The sequence below is a fragment of the Gambusia affinis genome, linkage group LG05 (assembly GCF_019740435.1).
Source record: "Gambusia affinis linkage group LG05, SWU_Gaff_1.0, whole genome shotgun sequence".
NCBI lineage: Eukaryota > Metazoa > Chordata > Actinopteri > Cyprinodontiformes > Poeciliidae > Gambusia > Gambusia affinis.
The window spans coordinates 10,254,070-10,273,916 of NC_057872.1; the positions used below are offsets into that span (position 1 = coordinate 10,254,070).

Sequence of the window (19,847 nt, forward strand, 5' to 3'; positions counted from 1 at the left end):
ACTGATGCTAATTAAAACCTAAACCTCTCCAAGTTTAGGTGCTAAGTGAAAGGGGAGGTTGCATGAATCCACAAAGTGAAAACCGAGATAACATCTGAGAGGGCGAAATGCGGTGCACATTGAAGTCAGACTTGTGTTTTGGCTTGCAATGAATTAACTGGAACTGCAGTGTGTGATTGTGGAGAAGAAGTAGTAGAAGCCTTGAAAAGAAAAGCCCCAGATTCCAGCCAGGGGGAGTATTTATGAGAAACTGTCTGCCCTCGTATTACTGTAAACCGCTATGTTGCCGTAACCAGAATTGGCTGCTTCCATATGAGGACCATTAACGACGGTGGGAGGGTGGGTGTTCTGACTTCCAGTAACAGATAGGGCAGCCGAAGTCCAGACGTGTGTGCAGGTGCGTATGTAGATGAACACAAAACATTTAGCTCCTCGCTTTATTAGCTTTTCCACAAGGAAAAAAAAAAAAAGAAAAAAAAAAGGGGATACAAACAAATGATTCTATTTATACACTTCACCATCACTTTATTAGGCACACCTGTGCAGCTGCTTGTGATCAAAAACAGCCCGTTAGCCATTTACATGTCAGCAATTCAAAGCCTGGCAAAAATGGGTTGCTGAAGTTCAAACTGAGCATCAGGTTGACTAGTAGCTAAAATAGGTACCTGTTACAACTCAGATATACAGAATACCGTCTATGAATGAAACATCAGCAGGTGAGCTACGGCAGTTCAGAGTCACAATGTCGATAGTAGCAGAGAATTTAGAAACCCCTGGAACTTTTCTTGAGATAATCCGACAAAAAGAAATGCATCATTCTCTTTGAGAATCTCCAGCATTTCGCTCTGTCCATCTTTCTATCAACTCTGACCAGCTTCCCAAAGGTACTACCATTGTGTTTTTAGTTTCCACCACACATGGTATTTTTCCACAAAACCCAAAAAGCATTTGCCATACCCTGGATTTTATTTGAGGGTTTCAGATTAGAAATGGCTTAATATAAATATGCATGGTAAATTTGAGATTTATTTTAATTTTCAAGGAAAGTAAAAAAAAAAAGTTTCTATTTCCTTCTAATACACCACTATGCTACATTTTTGTTCCAATAAGAATAGCAGTTTAAGGTTAATATGACAAAATGTGAAAAAGTTTCATAGGGATATGAATTCTTGGCACCATACTGAACAAAGACAGTGTCTTGTGCAGCTAAACAGCTAGTGCGTGATGTTGGACTCACATGTTTTTCTGAAGAAGATTCTCCAGGAGGTAGTGACCCGGGACTGAGGACAGGGGAACTTGCAAGACTGCAAAGCTCAGGGAAAGGGTTGGGAATGGCTGGAAGAGACGACGTCCTGAACTGCTGCTCCTCCTCCTGCAACTTCCTGAGCACCGAAAAACAGAACAGAGACCTTTGTGTTGTAATTTTCCTTTGTGAAGTTAGCAGTTTTTTGCTTGTTTTTTCAGCAACAGCACAAAAAAAAAAACCAAAGCCAAAAACCACAACCTGGAGGTGCCTCAACTAAAGTGAAAAGGGAAAAGTTTTAAATGAGCTGCTGAAACATGGGAAATTTGTGCTGGAGAGACCCACTGCGGTAGACGATCTCATCTGTGTTTCCGTCTGATCTGGCCGTAATGAACGTTCCCGAAGCAAGTGGAAATCACAGCCTCCCATAGCCTGCGCACTGATTTCTTGAAATATTTATCATACATTAATTCTAAATCAAGACATCACATTAAAGCAGATTTTTATATATATATATATAAAGCAGATGCAGTCGGAGGCTCAAAGGATTATTTGACAGATGGGTTTTAATTCTTTTTTTTTTTTTTTTTTTAAACGAGCAGGTGAGTTAGTGAAATTTCAGATCGGAAGTTAAAAAAACAAAAAACAAAAAAAAAACATTGTAAAAGGCTTTTTTTTTTCTTTTTCTTGCAATTCTCTTTGTCTATAGAACCCAGTGAGTTCAAAAGGGATCAGGCCTTTTGATGTTGTCCCATATGAGCCTGAGAGTAGGGTTATCCAGAGGTCAGTCCTGTATAATAGGAACTCCGGAGCCTGCATATGTGTGGGTGTGTGTTTGAGACACACGCAGGGAGACGGAGAGAGAGCACTCATAAGAAAGAATACTCCATTACCTGATCATCCCCCTCTGTTTCTCTCATACAGTCCGAGGGCGAAAAATAGGAACTGACACCAGCTTCCCTTTGAACCTGCTTGTGTGTAATGTATGTGTGAAGCTGTAGTTCTGCAGTCGAATTGTGCGTCCGTGGGTATGTGTGTGAGCATGCCTACTTTTGAATGCGCACACGTAAGGACAACTCAAACAAAACCGAGTTTTTACTTTCTCCCCCTGCTGGTGTAGTCTGAGGCAAAGAAGGAGTGACAGGGAGGAACGGGTCATTCACAGGTTACAGACTAGACGCAGGGAAGAAATGTTATACCCAATTATAAAAAGGGCGTGAAAGGATGATAGTGTGCAGAGAAAGCTTTATTCTTAAATGAGGGGAGAAAAAAAAAAGGCTTGAGCTACGCATCAGTATGTGGCTGCATATGAGTACAGAGAGGCTGAAAGCAGTTTCAGTTTACAGTTTGTTGCCATACTTTTCTTGCCACAGGTACAAATAAAGCACTTTTTAGACTTTGAACATGTCTTTTTTGTCATTCCAGCGGTATACCAGTAGTTTCACTTTTAGACTTTTTAGTTCTGAAAGTGAAAATCTGACATTGTGATATGCGGTACATTCTTTTCCTAACTACTACATAAAACAGAGAGGGGCAGAGTAACAGTCAGGTGATCGGCATCCAACATTTTGAACACACTCTGCTTATTAATAAACAAAAAAATGTAAGATCTTTCTTTTCCCCAGATTATTAAATATGAAACATATGTGCAGACAACAGCACTCTTCAATGTAGAAGATGTTTCTTCTTAACTCAATACTTAACTCTTCTTCACTATAGTGTTTCAAAATTAAGTCAGAGGAAACTACAAAAGCGCAAGAAGCTTCTAGAAATGAAAATGTAGTTTCTCTGGGGGATGTTGACTGTTCTTTTAGTCTTTTCATAATGAAATACATCTGGTTTCAAACAATCCCTTTTTCTCCAGCTGGACTACGCCTTGCGACAAAAGTGCATATGCATGCAAGGTTTGTAGGGGGAGTGTCCTGTAAATTTGGCTCGTTGTAAATATGCATTTTGGATCAGTCCACTCAACAGACAGAAAGAGCAGCAAGGTAATTCAAAAGCACAAGCAAAAGAGTAGTTGAGTAGAAACAGATTTGATTTATTACAAAATGCTCCACAAACGTTAAAAATGGCTAAGGAGTAACAACCAACTGTGTTTTGTGGGCTCTATTAGAAATGCCCTAACTCGGGCGTGCTGTGGTGGCGTAGGGGATAGCGCGACCCACATTTGGAGGCCTTGAGTCCTCGACGTGGCTGTCATGGGTTCGATTCCTGGACCCGGCAACATTTGCTGCATGTCTTCCCCCCTTCCTGTCAGCCTACTGTCATATAAGGGACACTAGAGCCCACAAAAAGACCCCCTGGAGGGGAGAAAGGAAAAAAAAGAAATTCTCTAACTCCATATTTATCTTCTATCAACTGAGATTTCACGAAGGGTGACATCCACCGTTTAAGTTAGGAATTTTAGTAAAAATATACACATTAGTAGGAGAGTCAGTGATGTTCTTCACATTCACCTTCTCTCAAGACATCTGCCGCAACTCTAGACATCGTAAAGCAACATGCGGTTGCTCCGTTTTGTTCTTTGGAATAGTCAAATTCTGTCAAACATGGAAGATACTCGATTTAGAAAGTTTTTGGGGAATGCCACGGTCTACTTACTCCACAGGGAATCCACAAAGATACTCATGTTAACCACACCCACCATCTCAACTGCTCACTTAAGATGCTAAAGACTGGTAAGCAATTGCAAAAATGCATTTTGCAATTGTTTACATGAAAAAATATGAAGATTCACCAGTGATCTTTCAATCAACTTGCGCACTAGGCTTAATAATCAATAAGGGAACCATCTATCTGGTAATGTGTCGGACAGTTTCCCCAGTCTTTTTGTCCCTTTGTTATGACTCTCTCAAGGGATTTGCCAGGCATCCTTCGACTTCAACCACATATCTGGCAACCTTCAGTGAAATCCACTTGTGCTTAAGAGTAATCTTTTAACGTCATTAAGAAGGCCCACAAATTCTGTCTAAGGTCTCCCAGTCAAAACAAAGCCACGAGGTTCAAATTGCAGATAAATGGTGTAACAGATCTGCCGAACAACTCACAATGTCTCATGTGAAGCGCTTTAAAGAACAAAAGCTTAGTGAGTTGTAGAAAAGTGGCATAAACCAGAATTCTACCGTTTGTCTGCTTAGTTTAACTACATAATCCAAAACAAAAGTACTTCAAGATATATAAAAAAAATAGCTAATCTTACTGAGATTAAGACAGATGACCCTTAATCAGAGAGTTTATCTTGACTGGATGTATGTTTGATTGAAAGAAATTGCTTGGGTATGTTATGTCTCTTTTATGAAAGAAAATGTTCTGTACTGTTTTTTTATTATAGTTTTTATTTAAATTTTTTTTGTTTTTCTTAAAGAATATTGTGTAAAGTACAAAAAATATAAAATAAGGAGGGTAGGGTTAAATAAGTTTATACTTTTGCCTGCTTCCTTTTGAAACAAATAGATACAACGAGGTAATTTAAACTGTATTTGAATGTGAATATGTTTAAAATAAGCTATGCTAAGCTAAATGTTAGTGTATGCCTCTGAAAACCAGTGTTTTGGTAGAGTGGCTGAACAAAACTGCTATCGATTGAAAGATGAATCCACTCAGAATTTGTCAAAAAGTAGCTGAATGAAACTCGGATCACAACATGCAACATGTTCTTCTCTGTTTAGACGAAGATTAAATTGTTTTCTATGATATCAGAGAAAAGCAGTCAAAGTCACTCATTTAGCATAAGCTATAAACTGGGATCGTTTAAAGATATCACGAGGATGTTTTTCTGTAAAATGAACTGGGAAATTAGAATATTTTATACAGAAAAGTCTTTTGTCACAGACTTCAGGCTTAAGGGGATAATAGAAACATGCATTTCAACGAGACGATATTCTGGGGCAAATCACAAGACTGCAGTGACACAACTCGAGTTTCAGCCTGAACTCGACAGAGCATCTCAGGACTCTCAGGCCTGACTGAGCTTGAATGTTTCTATCAGGAAAATATGCACTGGGCTTGTAAAATCATTCCAAACAAAGATATGTGATAAGTATTGCTGCAAAAGATTAAGAGAATATACTTACATAAATGTGATGTGGTGTATTTATTAGACAAAAAGAGTAAACTAAAACTATGATTTTTTTTGTTGTTGACAAATGAATGGTAAACTGACTGATCATCTGGTCAGTGGGTCAAGCTACTGTTTTTTATTTTTTTTTTTTTTTTTTTGTTAGAAGTCACACCTGTGAAAACAAATCCATTAAAAGACTGAAGCATATCTTGGGTACAAAGTCTTGCTGTATCTAACCCATAAAAGTTTAAAATGCAGCAGCAGGGGTCCTGATGAAAACTAGGAGAGATTTCTCTGGCCTTAGAAATCTTAGTTTCTTCAGAGGGTCCTTGTTCTTAGTTACAATCTCATTTTAAATAACTCACAGTTTCTCATATTCCTGACCGAGCATTTGACTCTCACCGCAGGTTTATTTGGGGTTGCTAATGTATCGAATAGTCTAGTCATCAGGTACTATTCAGAACAGAAGGACAGATATTGTGTTTCAAGGCCAGGTTAAATATCAGTCTGGTTCAAGTTAAGTATGCCTTCAGCTTTCCTGATATGAACCCCAACCAATAGAGGAGTCGATTAACACATTTTATTTTCTATTTACTTCAACCATGTTTTGCTTTTAACTTTCTTTTTTTTCACTCTACAGTTTCTTATTACCAACAATCAGCAGCTGTCTTTGTCTATTCTTTATGTGATGTTCAAGGCAGATGGCTGTTGATTCAGAGCCTGATTCTGGTCCTGTTCTATTTTTCTTGTTGTTGTTTTTCTTTTACGTTAATCCATTCTCCTCTTGCCCTTGTGGTTCCCTCAAAATTCAATCACATCTGCTGGAATATTGGATGAATCTGGGTGAAATATAAAACTAACGGTGACTGAATTGAAAGTAATGAATGTCAAGGGCCTCAAGATGACTTTTGTTGTTATTTGGAATTATATGCATAAAGTAAATGGATATAATCTGAAATTGAGATCAAATTAACTGAACTTATAATTATTTGTTATTGAACGTGCTTCCAAAAAAATTCTCAACACGCCTCCTTGTAGAAAAATGTTTAAAAAAATCCAAATCCAATTTCTTCAAAATGATGAGACCTAAATTAGACATTTATTAAAGCTAAATCCTTAAGTATAAGGAACAAAAGCCAGTAATCATGTGTATTACCTTCCAGCAGACCCTGAACTAACAATTAGTGGGGTTTTTTGTTTTTCTTTATATGATAAAATATGATGTGTAATAACAGTCATCTGTTACAGGGAACTATTTTGACTTATTATTACATTCAGAGCTGCATAACAGATTTTAGACAGGTTTCTAAATAAAAAAAAACAAACAAAAAAAAAAAAAAACATTTATCTCCCAACTAACCTGACAGCAAGGATGTGCATGGGTTGCGAGCGCCTGAGCTTAGTCTGAGGAGTGTTCACATTCGCAGAGGAGGACGATGGAGGCTCTGGGGAGGCGTGGTGATGCCGTGGCTGGCTGTGTTGTGTGTGATGATGATGATGATGATGATGATGATGATGATGATGGTGGGGGTGATGTTGTGAACAAGTGTTCTGTCCATTATGCAGTAGCGGGGTTATCTCTGTCTGCTGGCCGCTGCAGTTGGAGTACAGGCTCTCCAGCGAGGAGTTCATATCATTCACCAAGGCCTCCAAGTCGACGTCATCATCTGACAGGAAAAAAAATATAATTTTTAAATGAATCACATCAGCGAGGGAATGTGGCACCAAACAGTACCCTGCAAAAGCTTCAAACATAAAACTTATTCAAGTCACAATAAACTCCAAATTGTATTTTGTTATCCACCACTATTCTTCCAGATTGTAACATTTTTGTCCAGAACACCTCCTCTCACATATTTTTCCTCTGTTCCCTACATAGTTTGTAAAAAACTGAAACATTTGACTTGTTAGTGGCTTTTGTTCAACAATAGCATTCTTCCTGCCTCTCTTCCATAAGGACCAGACCTACAGAGTGCACAGCTACGGGCACAACAAAGCAAGTTTATTTATTTAGCACCATTAATACGCAAGGCAATTCATAGTGCTTCATAAAACATCAAAAGGAAAGAGCAAAAGAAAACAAAAGCATGGCATGAAATAATAATGTTAAAATACAAATACTAAAGGCATGAAAGAAACAAATGTTTTATACAGTTCATTAGTTGGCTGCTTTGATCAGAAGGTGTAGTAAGCAAAGATATTTTCAGTCCACGTTTAAAGTATATAATCGCTTCTGAAAATGTCAAGTTTTTGGGGACGTTGTTCCAGATTTAGGCAGCAAAAAAAACCCTGTTTCTCCCAGTTGAGCTGCGGATCTCTGCATCTCTTTCAGAGTTACCGTGGGATTCTGGCCCAGTTCACTGATTGTTGCTCTCCTTTACCAGGGTATCAGTTTATGTGGACGGCCACGTCCTGGGAGGTTGGCAGTTCTGTCATGTTTTGAATTTCAATTTCCAAATGTCGAAAAGTTGTCGGACTATAACTTTTTAAAGGCAAAATGATAAAACTTGCAAGCTAATGCTTTGATTGCACTACGTCTTAAATATTTTCTCATTTCTTTCCTATCTTCGTTATCTATGTTTGTAGGTGTGTCAAAAGACCACATAGAAACACACTGATAGCTACCTAGTTTTGCCCAGTTGATTCGTCAGAAAGACAGTCTTGACTACGTACATTGTTCTGCCCAGCGAGCCTAATCTCCAGAGAAATCAGGTGCAGGCACAAACCTGCCCGTTGCACTTCTGAACTCCTTACCACTGGGACTCCGAGCTGAGAAGCCAGCCTTGGCTCTCAATTCACTACTTTTCAAACATCCAGCTTTTAAATGTATTTAGAAGTCAAGATGAGAAATTCTTCTCAGAGGAAGAATCTATCCTACAAAGCCCTTTGGAAAACCTCTAGGCACATTTAAATTCAAGATGTGTCATCTCAGCTGAGGGGGAAATTCTAATCTAATTGCTTTATGCTATAAAACTTTCATCATCTGGGTGAAATGGGTGTCTAACTTTGCACAATTTTAAATTACAAGCTGCACTGGTGATTAATCTTTTAACAAGTTATTCATTTTGAAAAAGAAAAAAAAAAGAAGAAATCTTTAAAAGTTTATCATCAAGCTGGTGTATTCATACTTCACAAGTATGCAGCTGCAAAAAGAGTGCTCCACTAGGGGGAGACAATCTCTAATCATAAAAAAGACTCATGAAACTCCAGAAAAGTAATAAGGGATAGAAACTACCCAAGAGATTAAACCTGTTATATGCAGAACAGAAGAAATATACATACAGACTGCCTGCTTTATTTGACATCTAATGAGGAATTTTAATCAACGTAGTGCTTTATAAAAAAAAACTTTCCACACTTACAGTTTTGTTTTCATTATCTTCAAAACATAGTCATCAGAATTTACTGAAATAGACACTAAAACTCACTCATTGGTATTTTCCACAATGAGAGTAAGGTACAAAATATTATTGCTGAAGTACTTGACTATTAAGGGAGTGCTGTATCCAGTGTTTTCAAAAGGAAGGTTTAGTGGAAGGAAACAATTTTGAAGAAAATGGTGCACAAGCGACAGTAACAATCCCAGGCTCAAGAAGGTTTGTTAATGGAAGTCCATTCACGAATTTGGGTGAGAGTCACAAGGTGGGATTGCAGCTGGAGTCAGAGCTTTAAGACCCGTCACACGTAGACGTGAAAATAAATTTAGAATTTCATTGGGCAGTCAATGTCCCACAACATCGGAGAAGAGTGGAGACAGTCAGAGCAGAAGTAGACTGTTGTTTTCAGGCTGATCACCTCCATGACACACTTTATGTTTTTCATGTACTGCTGTTTTGGTAAGAACACCATTTCACAAAAATAATTAGTTTTACATAATATTCTAATTTTGTGAGAAATAGTTTGGAGTTTTTATTACCTGGAGGGTTAATGAATGAATTCAATGTTAACATTTTTGATTTATGTAAATTAACCATTAAGTAGTTCTCAGGTGTATTTAGATGAAGCTGTAGCTTTGTGACTTCACAGCTGTATCACATGAGGTGCTGCAGATGTCAGGCCACTTTAAAGTTAGTAAAAGTCCCATTCCTAAGCAGAAAGGCTGACTGAGGAAACACAAACAGTAATTTGATGGATGTAAGGTTTCAGGTTGCATCTGAGAGGCTTCAAAGCGACTGCAGAGATACAACAGTTTTCTTTTTAAAGGGGAAAAAAAAGAAAAAGCCTGGGGGAACAACAGCAGCAGGAGCTTTCAGAGCTGCGGTAAATATTCTAATTTCTCTCTTCCAAGCTACCCATTAAAACCTTTAGTGTTGTCTTAGCGGAGATTTTCCTGAAAACGTGTCAGGCAGTCGTATCACAGGTGCCTGTGAGTCACAGGTGGTTAATCTCTGGGTATTAATAGTGACAGGAAAGCTGAAGCAGCTACTTATAGATAACCTGGAGAGCTAAAGAGCTATATACCACTAGACACATGGTGCATAAAAAGTCAGACTGAAGGAGAAAGAGACACCAGTGCAGCAGGACAGAGCTGCCGAACTTGTAGAGTGGCTTTAACAAATACATTTTCTAATATAAGGCTGAATCAGTCTAATGCCTAGCACATAGTGTGAGAGCGCTCCACTTGAACACATCAATCGCTCTGCATCTGGTATTCTCCTTAGTTGAGCCATGTCCCCTTAAGCTAGTAAGCAATAACAGAAGAAAAAAGTTCTGACCTACTTTGGCGTTTGGGTTAGCAGAACTGTTTGCACACAAAGGAAACGCAAGCCTCAAACTACTTGGGGGAATGAAATATTTGTGTGTCACTATCGATCATACAATTGAAGTCACCGGTGCATTTCACGATTGCACAACAAGCAAAGGAGACTGAGAGCATGCACCTCGAGTAGGCAAGCATGTACCGGTACATGATTAATAACAATGAGGTTTTTGAATCTGAAGTGTGATTTGCGGTGTAAAGATCCTTAGGATTCAAACACAACGAGAGCAGCTAACAGAACTCAAATCCAAAATAAAATACCAAACCTACACTCAACCAACAAAAGGTTTGTGTAACTAATCAATCAAGGACAAATCAGCAACAGATAAAAACATTCCTCAAACAGGGACAGCCTCATTCAGCCATCATCATCATTACATTACAGGCATCGATATGAAATAAAGAATTACGTAGTATTGATGAAACAAGATAACCGGGGCATTAATTCTCGTAGAAATTTAATTAGGGAGTGACACACAGAAATAGTTTGAGCAGTAAATAGATATGAGGACATCAAACAAACACTCAGTCAGGAAATACATCCCTAAAATAAAACACTCTTTCTTTATGAGGTTTGATTATCCCTGTTTAAAGACAGTAGACTCAAGTGGAAGTAACTACACTTCTGGTTCATTCATCAATATTTATAATCCCACATGAGCTGTGCAACTTCTCCAAAATTAACATCGGTCTCTTGGCTTTCATTCTTCATACGGCCTCTTAGTTTATAGGGATGGCCACGTTTGCAACTGTGCCATGTCCTTTCAGTTTTCAGATGTTGGATTAAACAGTGCTCCAAAAGTGTTCAAAGCCTCTACACCCGTCTGCTTTAAATACAAAATCAATTTCTCATATAAGTTTACAAACCCAAAGAACCTCTTTCCTGATTTTATTTTATATTTCAAGGGAGATGCAATAAACAATATATTTGCCTAGTTAAGGGACTTTCATTGTTTTTGATGTGGAAATTTCATGTAGATTCAGTCAACAAAACAGTCCCACTCACAGAAAGTGGTGAGGAAATTGTGAACGAGGAGAAACGAGGAGAAAAGTTAATCGAAATTTCCAGCAACTATATTGCTATTATTTGTTTTTCTGTTATCATGCAGCCCCCGACTTAACTATGCTCTGTGACTGTACTCCATCTACGGTTTTATATTACAAATACTGTGCCTGTCTGTTCTAAATATAAAACATGGGATTTTTCATAAGATAGCAATGATATTACAGTTCTTGCTCTCATAAGTTGAATCCCTTTACGGCCGCTTTCTTCTCGAAGGACACCCCCCCCTCCTTACTCCTCTGAACATCTACAGTCAACAAATAAGTTTTATAAATAACACAGCTTACATCGATTTTCCACCTAAGCCACTCTAAATAACAGTGATACACTGTGAAGGGGAATAGCTTGGTGACAATTTCAATCAAGCTTATTCTGAATATCTTTTAGCTCATTAGTCAGCAAGTGACGGAAAAAAACAAGATTATTGTTGGCAGGGGCAGCCCCATATGGCCCTTCTTAACCCTGGGATATGGATTCTGGACTTGTTCCCTCTAGTTCAAAACAAAAAGGAGGGGGTCTTTCTCCCACAGAAAAAAAGGGGAGAGTACGGGGTTTACATTTACAGTACAGAAACTGAACACGCACACGCACAGCACATACATAAGGGGGATCAACGGCCCATGAATACAAGCCTGGCAAATGGGTTTCTATTCAAAGGCAATCTGTGGGAGCAATGCCAGAGCAAGTGCACTGTAAAGCATGGCTCGGGGTAGCTCACTACAATACCTCTGGTGACGGCACACACACCCACTGTGGGCAAAGGCTCCAGATGGGAGGGAGAGGGTCAAAGAGGAGCAGAGGGAGAATGTGAACAGGACAAACAGGGGGGGGGCACGTGATAAGAACAGGGCGGGGCATATATCTATGTAGTATACAGTTAATTATTGATACTTGGGCGTAATGCACTGTAATATTACTAAAATGTTTCTTTTTACAAGAAGCAATATTAATGCTTTGAAGGATAATTTGAAATTTTAATCTTTCAAGGGTGTGCATAATATTGGGCCTAATTGCATCTGAAAAAAGGGAATAATTTTCTTTGATTCAAGTCTGCAGCTTAGACGTTAGACTTAGATGCAGACTTGTATATTAGTAACTGTAGATTTGACTCATACGCAGTCTCTGGGACTCAAGTCTCATAATCAATCTAATGACATATAAACATCACATATAAACAAAATGTTTTTCCTTTCAATTATTAAAGGGGATACAAACAATATAGTAATATTATGCACGTTGCACATTGGTTTACTCTAACAGTTCTTGGCAGAGCGTGCCAATAAAAGGAGGTAAAGGCATCTTGTCTTTCATTCCTTGTTTATCGTTGCCTTTACATTCAAAGTGATTAAGACCACAGCTCTGATGTATGGTTGAAACCAGATATTTGGATACACTTTACACAAAGACAAAAAAAACATTTTTTATTATTATTTTAACTATCATTACACTTTTTGTTTTTCAGATCATTTATATTTGTTACATGCCAGAATAATGGGAAATGTTTAGATAATTTTCCTAGAGTTCTTTTTTAAATTGAAAAATATATAGGAAGGAAAGTTTTTTTTTTCTTTTTCTTTTAACAACCTTGGGAAAGATCCTGCCTGCCTGAAGACAATAAAACCAGTCCTCTACACGGCCTAAAAGGCCACCAAGAGAGGAAGAGTCATTAACTTTAAATACAATGTAAAAAGCCAAGTTACAGTTTATTACTGTACTCAGTGAAAAAGACCACGATTTTCCACTCCAATGAAACTAAAACAGAAGTTATTCCCCATAATGATCACTTATACAGGCTGTGGAAAAGGGGAGACTTTCAAGCCTGAGACCACCATCCCAACGAAGATACATGGGATTGGCTTGTTTTTTTGTTGTTGTTTTTTTTCTGCTAAGTTTATTCAGAAATTGTGTTTTATTTTTGACCAAGCACTAGATCATTCCCTAACTCTTTATTTCCAAATGACATTGCAGACCATCATCTGTTTCGAAGTAGGGAGGCGGGTAGCCAATAAGCCTATACGTATTTTGCTCTGTAAGTAAAACAGTGGACAATTTACAAGATACATAAAGACATGCATGGTTCTTCAAAATAAAAGCACTTCTTGTTATTAACATTGTTAGCATATTTTCTACTACTTTTGAACATGAACACAATGTTTTATATTTTTAAATGGGGTGAACATTATATCCCAATAACTTGAAAGAGTAAGGTTAGTAGATGTTCACGTCAATAATTTCAAAGTTTGGCCTTCAGAGAATCATTGCAATAAACAGGACAGACAACATGCATCCTATCCGAGATTGATCCTTTGCAACATTAGAATAATTAATTGAGTTGTTGAGTGTAACCCTGACCATCTCTGTCTGATAATTTTCTATGGTCCGAAAAAAAACATCCCAACAAAATACAGAGGTACCATTAGTCTGGTACAGAGTTGGCGTTTCCTGTCATTTTCTAAAAAAATTTTCATGCAGCTATTGTTGCTTTCACTGTATAGTCTAGAACATATTTATATTCTTGGGGTGTACTAAGGTAATTAGTGCCAACTCATCTCTTCGGTTGCATGCTTGCACTCACACCTCAGCTGAAGCTACACTCCTGGTTGCTGTGCATGCTATTACAGCTGCTGGAAGCATTTCACTCCCTATCACCCACCTGTAGGATAAGATCCAGGCCTTTTTATGGTTCTTCACTACTTGAGCAAGTGCTGCAGGAATGTATGTGTGAAAGGAAGATCATGGCATGTGGAGGGAATGTTTTCAAAGTCAATAATACTGGCGAAGGTAAAAAACTAACTGCTGAAAGTGCTCTGCGTTTACATAATAATATATATCTCATTGGCACAGCCCCTTTGTCTCCATGCAAGGAAAAAGTGTTAAGAGCCACCACAGCAGCAGGGATCTGCTTGAGTTTCCCATTGCCCTGAAAAAGACTATCGTTATCGTTTCACATAAACAAAGTGTGCCATTCTGACACCATAAGTCACTTTGTTACAATAAGGAACAGGATGTGACTGCCTCATCTCAGAAAGATATCTTGAGAACATAACATTCTGGTCATTCTAAGAGGTTGCCAATGAAACCACAGTCTTCACAAACTTTAGATAACTTTATCTCATAGTTGACTAACAACTTTATAGCCACAGTCAATGCAAACAGTGATACATCACCTTTTTAAAAATATAAGATTTCATAATGTGAGAACATAATAAAAAATTGTGCCAACCAAGTTTTACAATCAACAATAAACTATCTCAGATAATGAGCACAACATGTCCAGATAAAAAAAAAAAGAGCCCTTCCTCCAAGTGATAAGGTAAATGTGAGAGGGAAAACAATGGGATCCTTCCAGGTTAAAATTAAAGGGAAGCAATAAGCAATAAGAAATATGTACATACAGGCAATATATAATAAATTACAATTTATGCAAATACAGATGTCTGCATGTGGTAAAGTGAAACAACTGAAGTGGAGTGGAGTTTTGATTTGAAAGTAAGGAAACATCATTTATTGACTAAATTCTGACAATTTTAGGCTTTCTGGCCCTGACAGTGGTTGGCTAGTTGGGAAACAAAAAAACAAAAACCAAATCTGCATCCAGTCAATGCAGAAACCAGTCTTTGTGTATCAAAGTTGTAACTGAACAAGGATGACTCCCGTTTGCTGGCAAGGTGTTTCCAGATGAAGTCAGAGGAAGCCCAGAATTGTAAGAAAGTATTTAGAAGTAAACTAAGTCTCATCTTCTCAGGCTGTGAAAAGTGAGTGAGAAAGATTTTCAGAATAATATTGGAAGGATAAATGAAGCAAAGGAAAGCTCTGCCTTGTGCTGTTGAGCTTCCAACCTCTGTGGTGAAACATCTTGGACTTTGAAAAGTTGGCAGCCTTTGAGAGTCATGGTGCCATTCTGCATTTTCTAAGGAATTTATCCAGTTCCTGCTGTTATACAAATGTAGGCTGCAGTAAATGAGCAAATAGGTAACAAAATAAAGGCAGTTTAAAATATCAACTGTCTAACGAATTTGTCTTTGTTATAAAAGTTCCTTTGTCCTCCTATATTTCCTGAAGAGCATTCAGAATCTGTAAAAATGTTGAATCACCTGCACAAAACTGGACAATCACACATCATCTGTAGGTAAAACTTTAATAATAATAAGTCTTGTTACTAATCTACAGGTACTTCTTTGTTTTAATCATTTGATGCATTCAAAAGAACAGAGAAAGAATTATAAATGATTTAATGCTGCTAGATCATTGCCACATCATTACACAAGCTCCATTTACATTGCGCTGTTTGAACACAAATATTGCTTTGCTAAAGTCATTTGTATTCCACTGTCTGGGAGTTCCATCCAACCTGCCTGATGCTGAAAAATGACAATGTAATTTCTGCTCCATTTACTCCCCATGCCCGAGCCAAGCGCTCTCATTCACTGATCGAGCCTTCACAGACTCCCCGCCCTTACCTCTCATGCTGAGCCAATATTGTACTTAAATCTCATGCTCCGATTGTCATGGATGGACCCTGTATGGCACAATTAGTTAGACAAAATAATTAAATTGGCACACAGTGTCTATGCAGAACACCCTTTGAACAGCTTAAATGTTTACAGTGTAAGAAACCCAAATATAGATTGCAGGCAGTGACCCAGGTCTGGCATACAGTAGAGAATAATAAACAGCCCCCCTCCCTCACTAACCTCCCAATCCTTCTGCGGCGAGAAAATCTGTCAACATGTGTCAACATGCTTTGTCATAAGCAATTTAAAGTTTCATAAAAAAAAGTTATTCACAGACTGGTTATTTACAAGCATAAACATTGCCACACATACAGTAACAAAGAATACGTGTCCATAAATTTTGTAGAGAGCACCAACCTTGATGGTTTGGAGAACTCTGATTGGTTGATGGCTGAAAGCTTGGACGAATGAGGTCAGCCTGTCGGTGATTGGATGAGCGGTCTATGTTGTCCTGCTGAAATGGGTAAAAAAAAAAAAGAAACTTTTGTGAGTTGGAGTAAAACAACACACAAAAAAACTCTTATTAAAGATGTTCTAAAAATTATGTTCATCCCTCATTGGTGGACAAGATTGCAAAGGGAAAAGGATTGTCACTGCACAAGCTGTTCTGGAAGCACAATCCATACCATCAGCTAACCTGCGCATGCGCTAACAGTTTGCTTTTGATTTGGAGACAATAACAAAAAATAAAGTTTAAAATGGTTTAACAGCATTTTTCAATACTGCTTAAAATAAATTAATAAATATATCAAGTAAATGGGCCATTGTACAATAATCAAGCGTCAAGAAAGATACCAGGTTACTGTTTTCCATGAACAAATGGTATGTAGTTTTGTACAATCCGATAAAACATTTGGTTAATTTCATAAAAGATGTGATCATTGTAAAGATAAAGGTCTTTCTTTCATCCATGAGGAGACCACCAGAGGGCGCATAGGTGGTAGCTAGTAGCGCACAGTCCAGTGAGTCCAACACACAATTTTCTTCTTATAGATTTTTAACTAAATTATGACAATTATTCATAAAAAAAATTATGTCATTCTCCCTGAAAAATAGGTAATATAGCAAGTATGTTAATTGATATAATAAATATGTTACACTTTGTTGATGTGCAGTGTAAGAATAATTTGTTAGGATTTCTTCAGCACATGTGCAAATGAGCCAAATAAATGGATCGTGTTTCCTGAGCAGATTGTGCAGGGAGTGTTTAGTCAAAATGTTTCTGCCAAAACTCCCTACTGCAGCATTAACAGCTGTCTGGGAATAAACAGCTGAATAAAAATAAACTCAAACAAACATAAGAAATTAGATTTTTATTTCACTTACCAACAAAAAAAAAGCTAGATTGAAAACTGAAAGCTAAATAGTTGCTAACCTCAGGCAGCATCAGATTACAAGTGGGAAAAATAATAAGGTAAGACAAATAAGTGTTTTTTATTTTTATCTCGCTGGGAGAAATACAAGGATGACTTGTACCTTTGCATTTTTTATACATTCTTCACAGTCACAGAGAAGCAAAGCTCAACGATACTAAAAGCACACAGACATCCATGTGATGTTTCAGTCTTTAAAGATGGGTCGTAATGGGACCAAGGTCAGACAAAGTTTGGACAATGAGTTTATAAAAACCCTTCCATTGAAGAAGTTGAAAGGAGTGCTGAGGAGTCAAGATGCTGAGGGTACAGCTTTTTGAAAGGGGTCAGAAGAGGGTCAGAGGCAAAGTTAAGGCCCTGAAAGCAGGGCAGAGACAAAGTGGTGGAGATTGAGCCTCAAATGAACAACAACAAAAAAGATCAGGTCTACATGTCAAACTACACCTTTAAAAGATGTCAGTCAGGTTAAATGTAATAGCTGGGACTGAGGTCATCAAGAGACTTTAGGCCAACAGGAAACAGCTGAAATTGATCCAAAACAATACCTTTGGTTCTATATTTATGCTGGCTCAGGTTAAGCAATAAAGGTTTCAACAGGTCAAATGATGTAATTTCATTACGTTGCCAAGCTGTTTTCACAGTCTGCAGTTTGTCAAACATCTCTTCAACTTAACCGGAGTTATGTAATGCACAAAAACAAAAGGAAAAAAAAAATCCACCGGGGAAAAAATTCAAAAAATGTAAGCAAACCTATAATTCTGAATGTAGTAAAAATATTCAGAGAATACTTTGAGTTGGAAACATCTGCATGGGCTGAGGAAAACAAAAAGCTGCAGTCACATTGTTTTCTAGCGCACCGTGTATTTTGTCATCTCTAAAAACCTGTTTTATGCTGATGTTAAAGACATGTTGAGAATTTTATTAAGTCCTTTTTGAAGTATGTGTTCATGAATATTCTGTGTAGTTCAAATCTTGGTGAAGAAAATCTGCAGCTGCGAACTTGATTTAATCAGAGAGTAAGTTATTATGCCTGTAGCGGTTGCCTTTCAAGCTTTTGGTAAGCTGAGGTGAATGAATCACCGTCAGTGCAAACAGAGCATGTGGACAGTGTAGTATGAAATAGAAGAATGTCTCGTTGTTGCAGCAACATTTGAATAGTACTTCAACTTTAAAGCAATTGAATATATTTTCTTGTGTCAGTCAAGCTGTTAAATATTTCTATCATGTCCAAACCATCCTAGGTAGCCTAGCTTAGTTAGTGATCAAATTATTTAAGTTAGAGTATAAGACAGAGATGTAATGTAGGAAGACAATGCTGTCTTATTTACCTAATGTACTGTATATTCCTACATACAAGACAATTGTTAATGTCAGGAAAGGGACCTAAACCTCAATTTCTTCTCCATAATGACCTGTAACCAAATCTACAAAACCTACCAAAATCCAGTGAATAATTAACAGTGACAAATATATCTATATCAAGTGGAATCAGAATCTTATTATATCTATTTTTTTAAACAAACATAAAATATGTTCACATACTTTAGTAACGTATGTAATTTCTAGTCCAAACCCAAAATGATTCAGCTATCTGCAGCTTTCACTCAGCAAATGTGAATGTTTATCCAAGTGATCCAACAAAGATTTGGAGGGGCTGACTGGTAGTTTACAGAACATCTTGTTTCTTTGGCAAACATTCCCTACGTTCTGCTTGCACAGCAGTTCAGTGTTTCACTTTGATTTAGTTTTACTTCAGCATACGAAGAATTAGGTCACACTGTCATTTCTAAAAATATTACCAAAACGTATTACATCAATTATCCCCCGTGCTACCAATTTTCTTTCAAATTAGAACCTGTATAAAATGTATTCACTTTATAAAAAGATTAATGTTTCAAAACAATCCTCCCTGTTCAGTGTCAATGCTATCTTCACGTGAATCTGTTTTGGATCACGGCTGCAGTTTTATCAAGGAAAGAAATCTTCCATAACCCTGGAATTTCACACTGAATGGGTTTTCTCATTCAGCAAGTCAAGGTACATCTGTTGCAGCTGAACGGTTTGTAAACAGCCCAATGAGGGTTTCTGTGCATGCAGACTGCATGTTTACTTCTGTGCACTGTGTACATGAGAGTGTACATTACCCTCCATACACTGACCCAGACTGTTGAGAAAAAAAAAAAAAAAAAAAGGTGATGCCCAGCTCTATCCAAGAACTCAAATCTTTAAGTCTCAACTAAACAAAATGCTTTGTGTCTATAAACCAACAATGTGGATAACTTCTGAATCCATCAATATGTTATAAGAGGCATTGAACTCTTTGGCACTGTGATGGCATCATTTCTGACAGAACTGGAGAGGAGATGAAATGGAATAAAAGAGATTTTGTTGCAGAACTTTCCACAAAGTGCAAGAGAGGAAGTTCTGAGAAATGTTTCCTCTTGGGCACAAGATACGAGACCGTACATTCTCACAGGGAAATTTTGTAGCAATAAAAGATTCACAGAGAAATCCGCTGCCGCCGACTAAATTTTCAGCTTAAACAGCCTCAACAATTAAAAATTTTTCTGATTGGTGAACACATCACCTGCGACAGACTGGCGACCTGTCCAGGATGAACCCCGCCTCTCGCCCGGAACGTAGCTGGAGATAGACACCAGCAACCTTCCCGACCCCATGGGGGACGAGGGTGAACAGAAAATGGATGGATGGATGGATGAATGATCACATCACACTGAATGTCGCCAGGTCACAGTGGCAACACGAATCTTTAGCGTGGACGCTGTTACCGAGTGAAGACATGAGAAGTTTAGCTACATTTTGTATCCATAA

General features: G+C 37.8%; 1 protein-coding gene across 3 annotated transcripts in view; it reads right to left on the reverse strand.

The window, feature by feature from the left end:
* Positions 1–19,847, reverse strand: part of grb10b (growth factor receptor-bound protein 10b) — a 71,217-nt gene that overhangs the window by 35,290 nt on the left and 16,080 nt on the right. For 2 of the 3 annotated variants that reach the window (XM_044117930.1, XM_044117931.1), the window contains exons 3-5: positions 16,000–16,096; positions 6,667–6,973; positions 1,238–1,382 (exon numbers count right to left, since the gene is read on the reverse strand). In XM_044117930.1, the coding sequence (XP_043973865.1) occupies positions 1,238–1,382; positions 6,667–6,973; positions 16,000–16,096 (549 nt within the window). The remainder of the gene's footprint in view (positions 1–1,237; positions 1,383–6,666; positions 6,974–15,999; positions 16,097–19,847) is intronic. The other variant, XM_044117932.1, reaches the window with a different exon arrangement.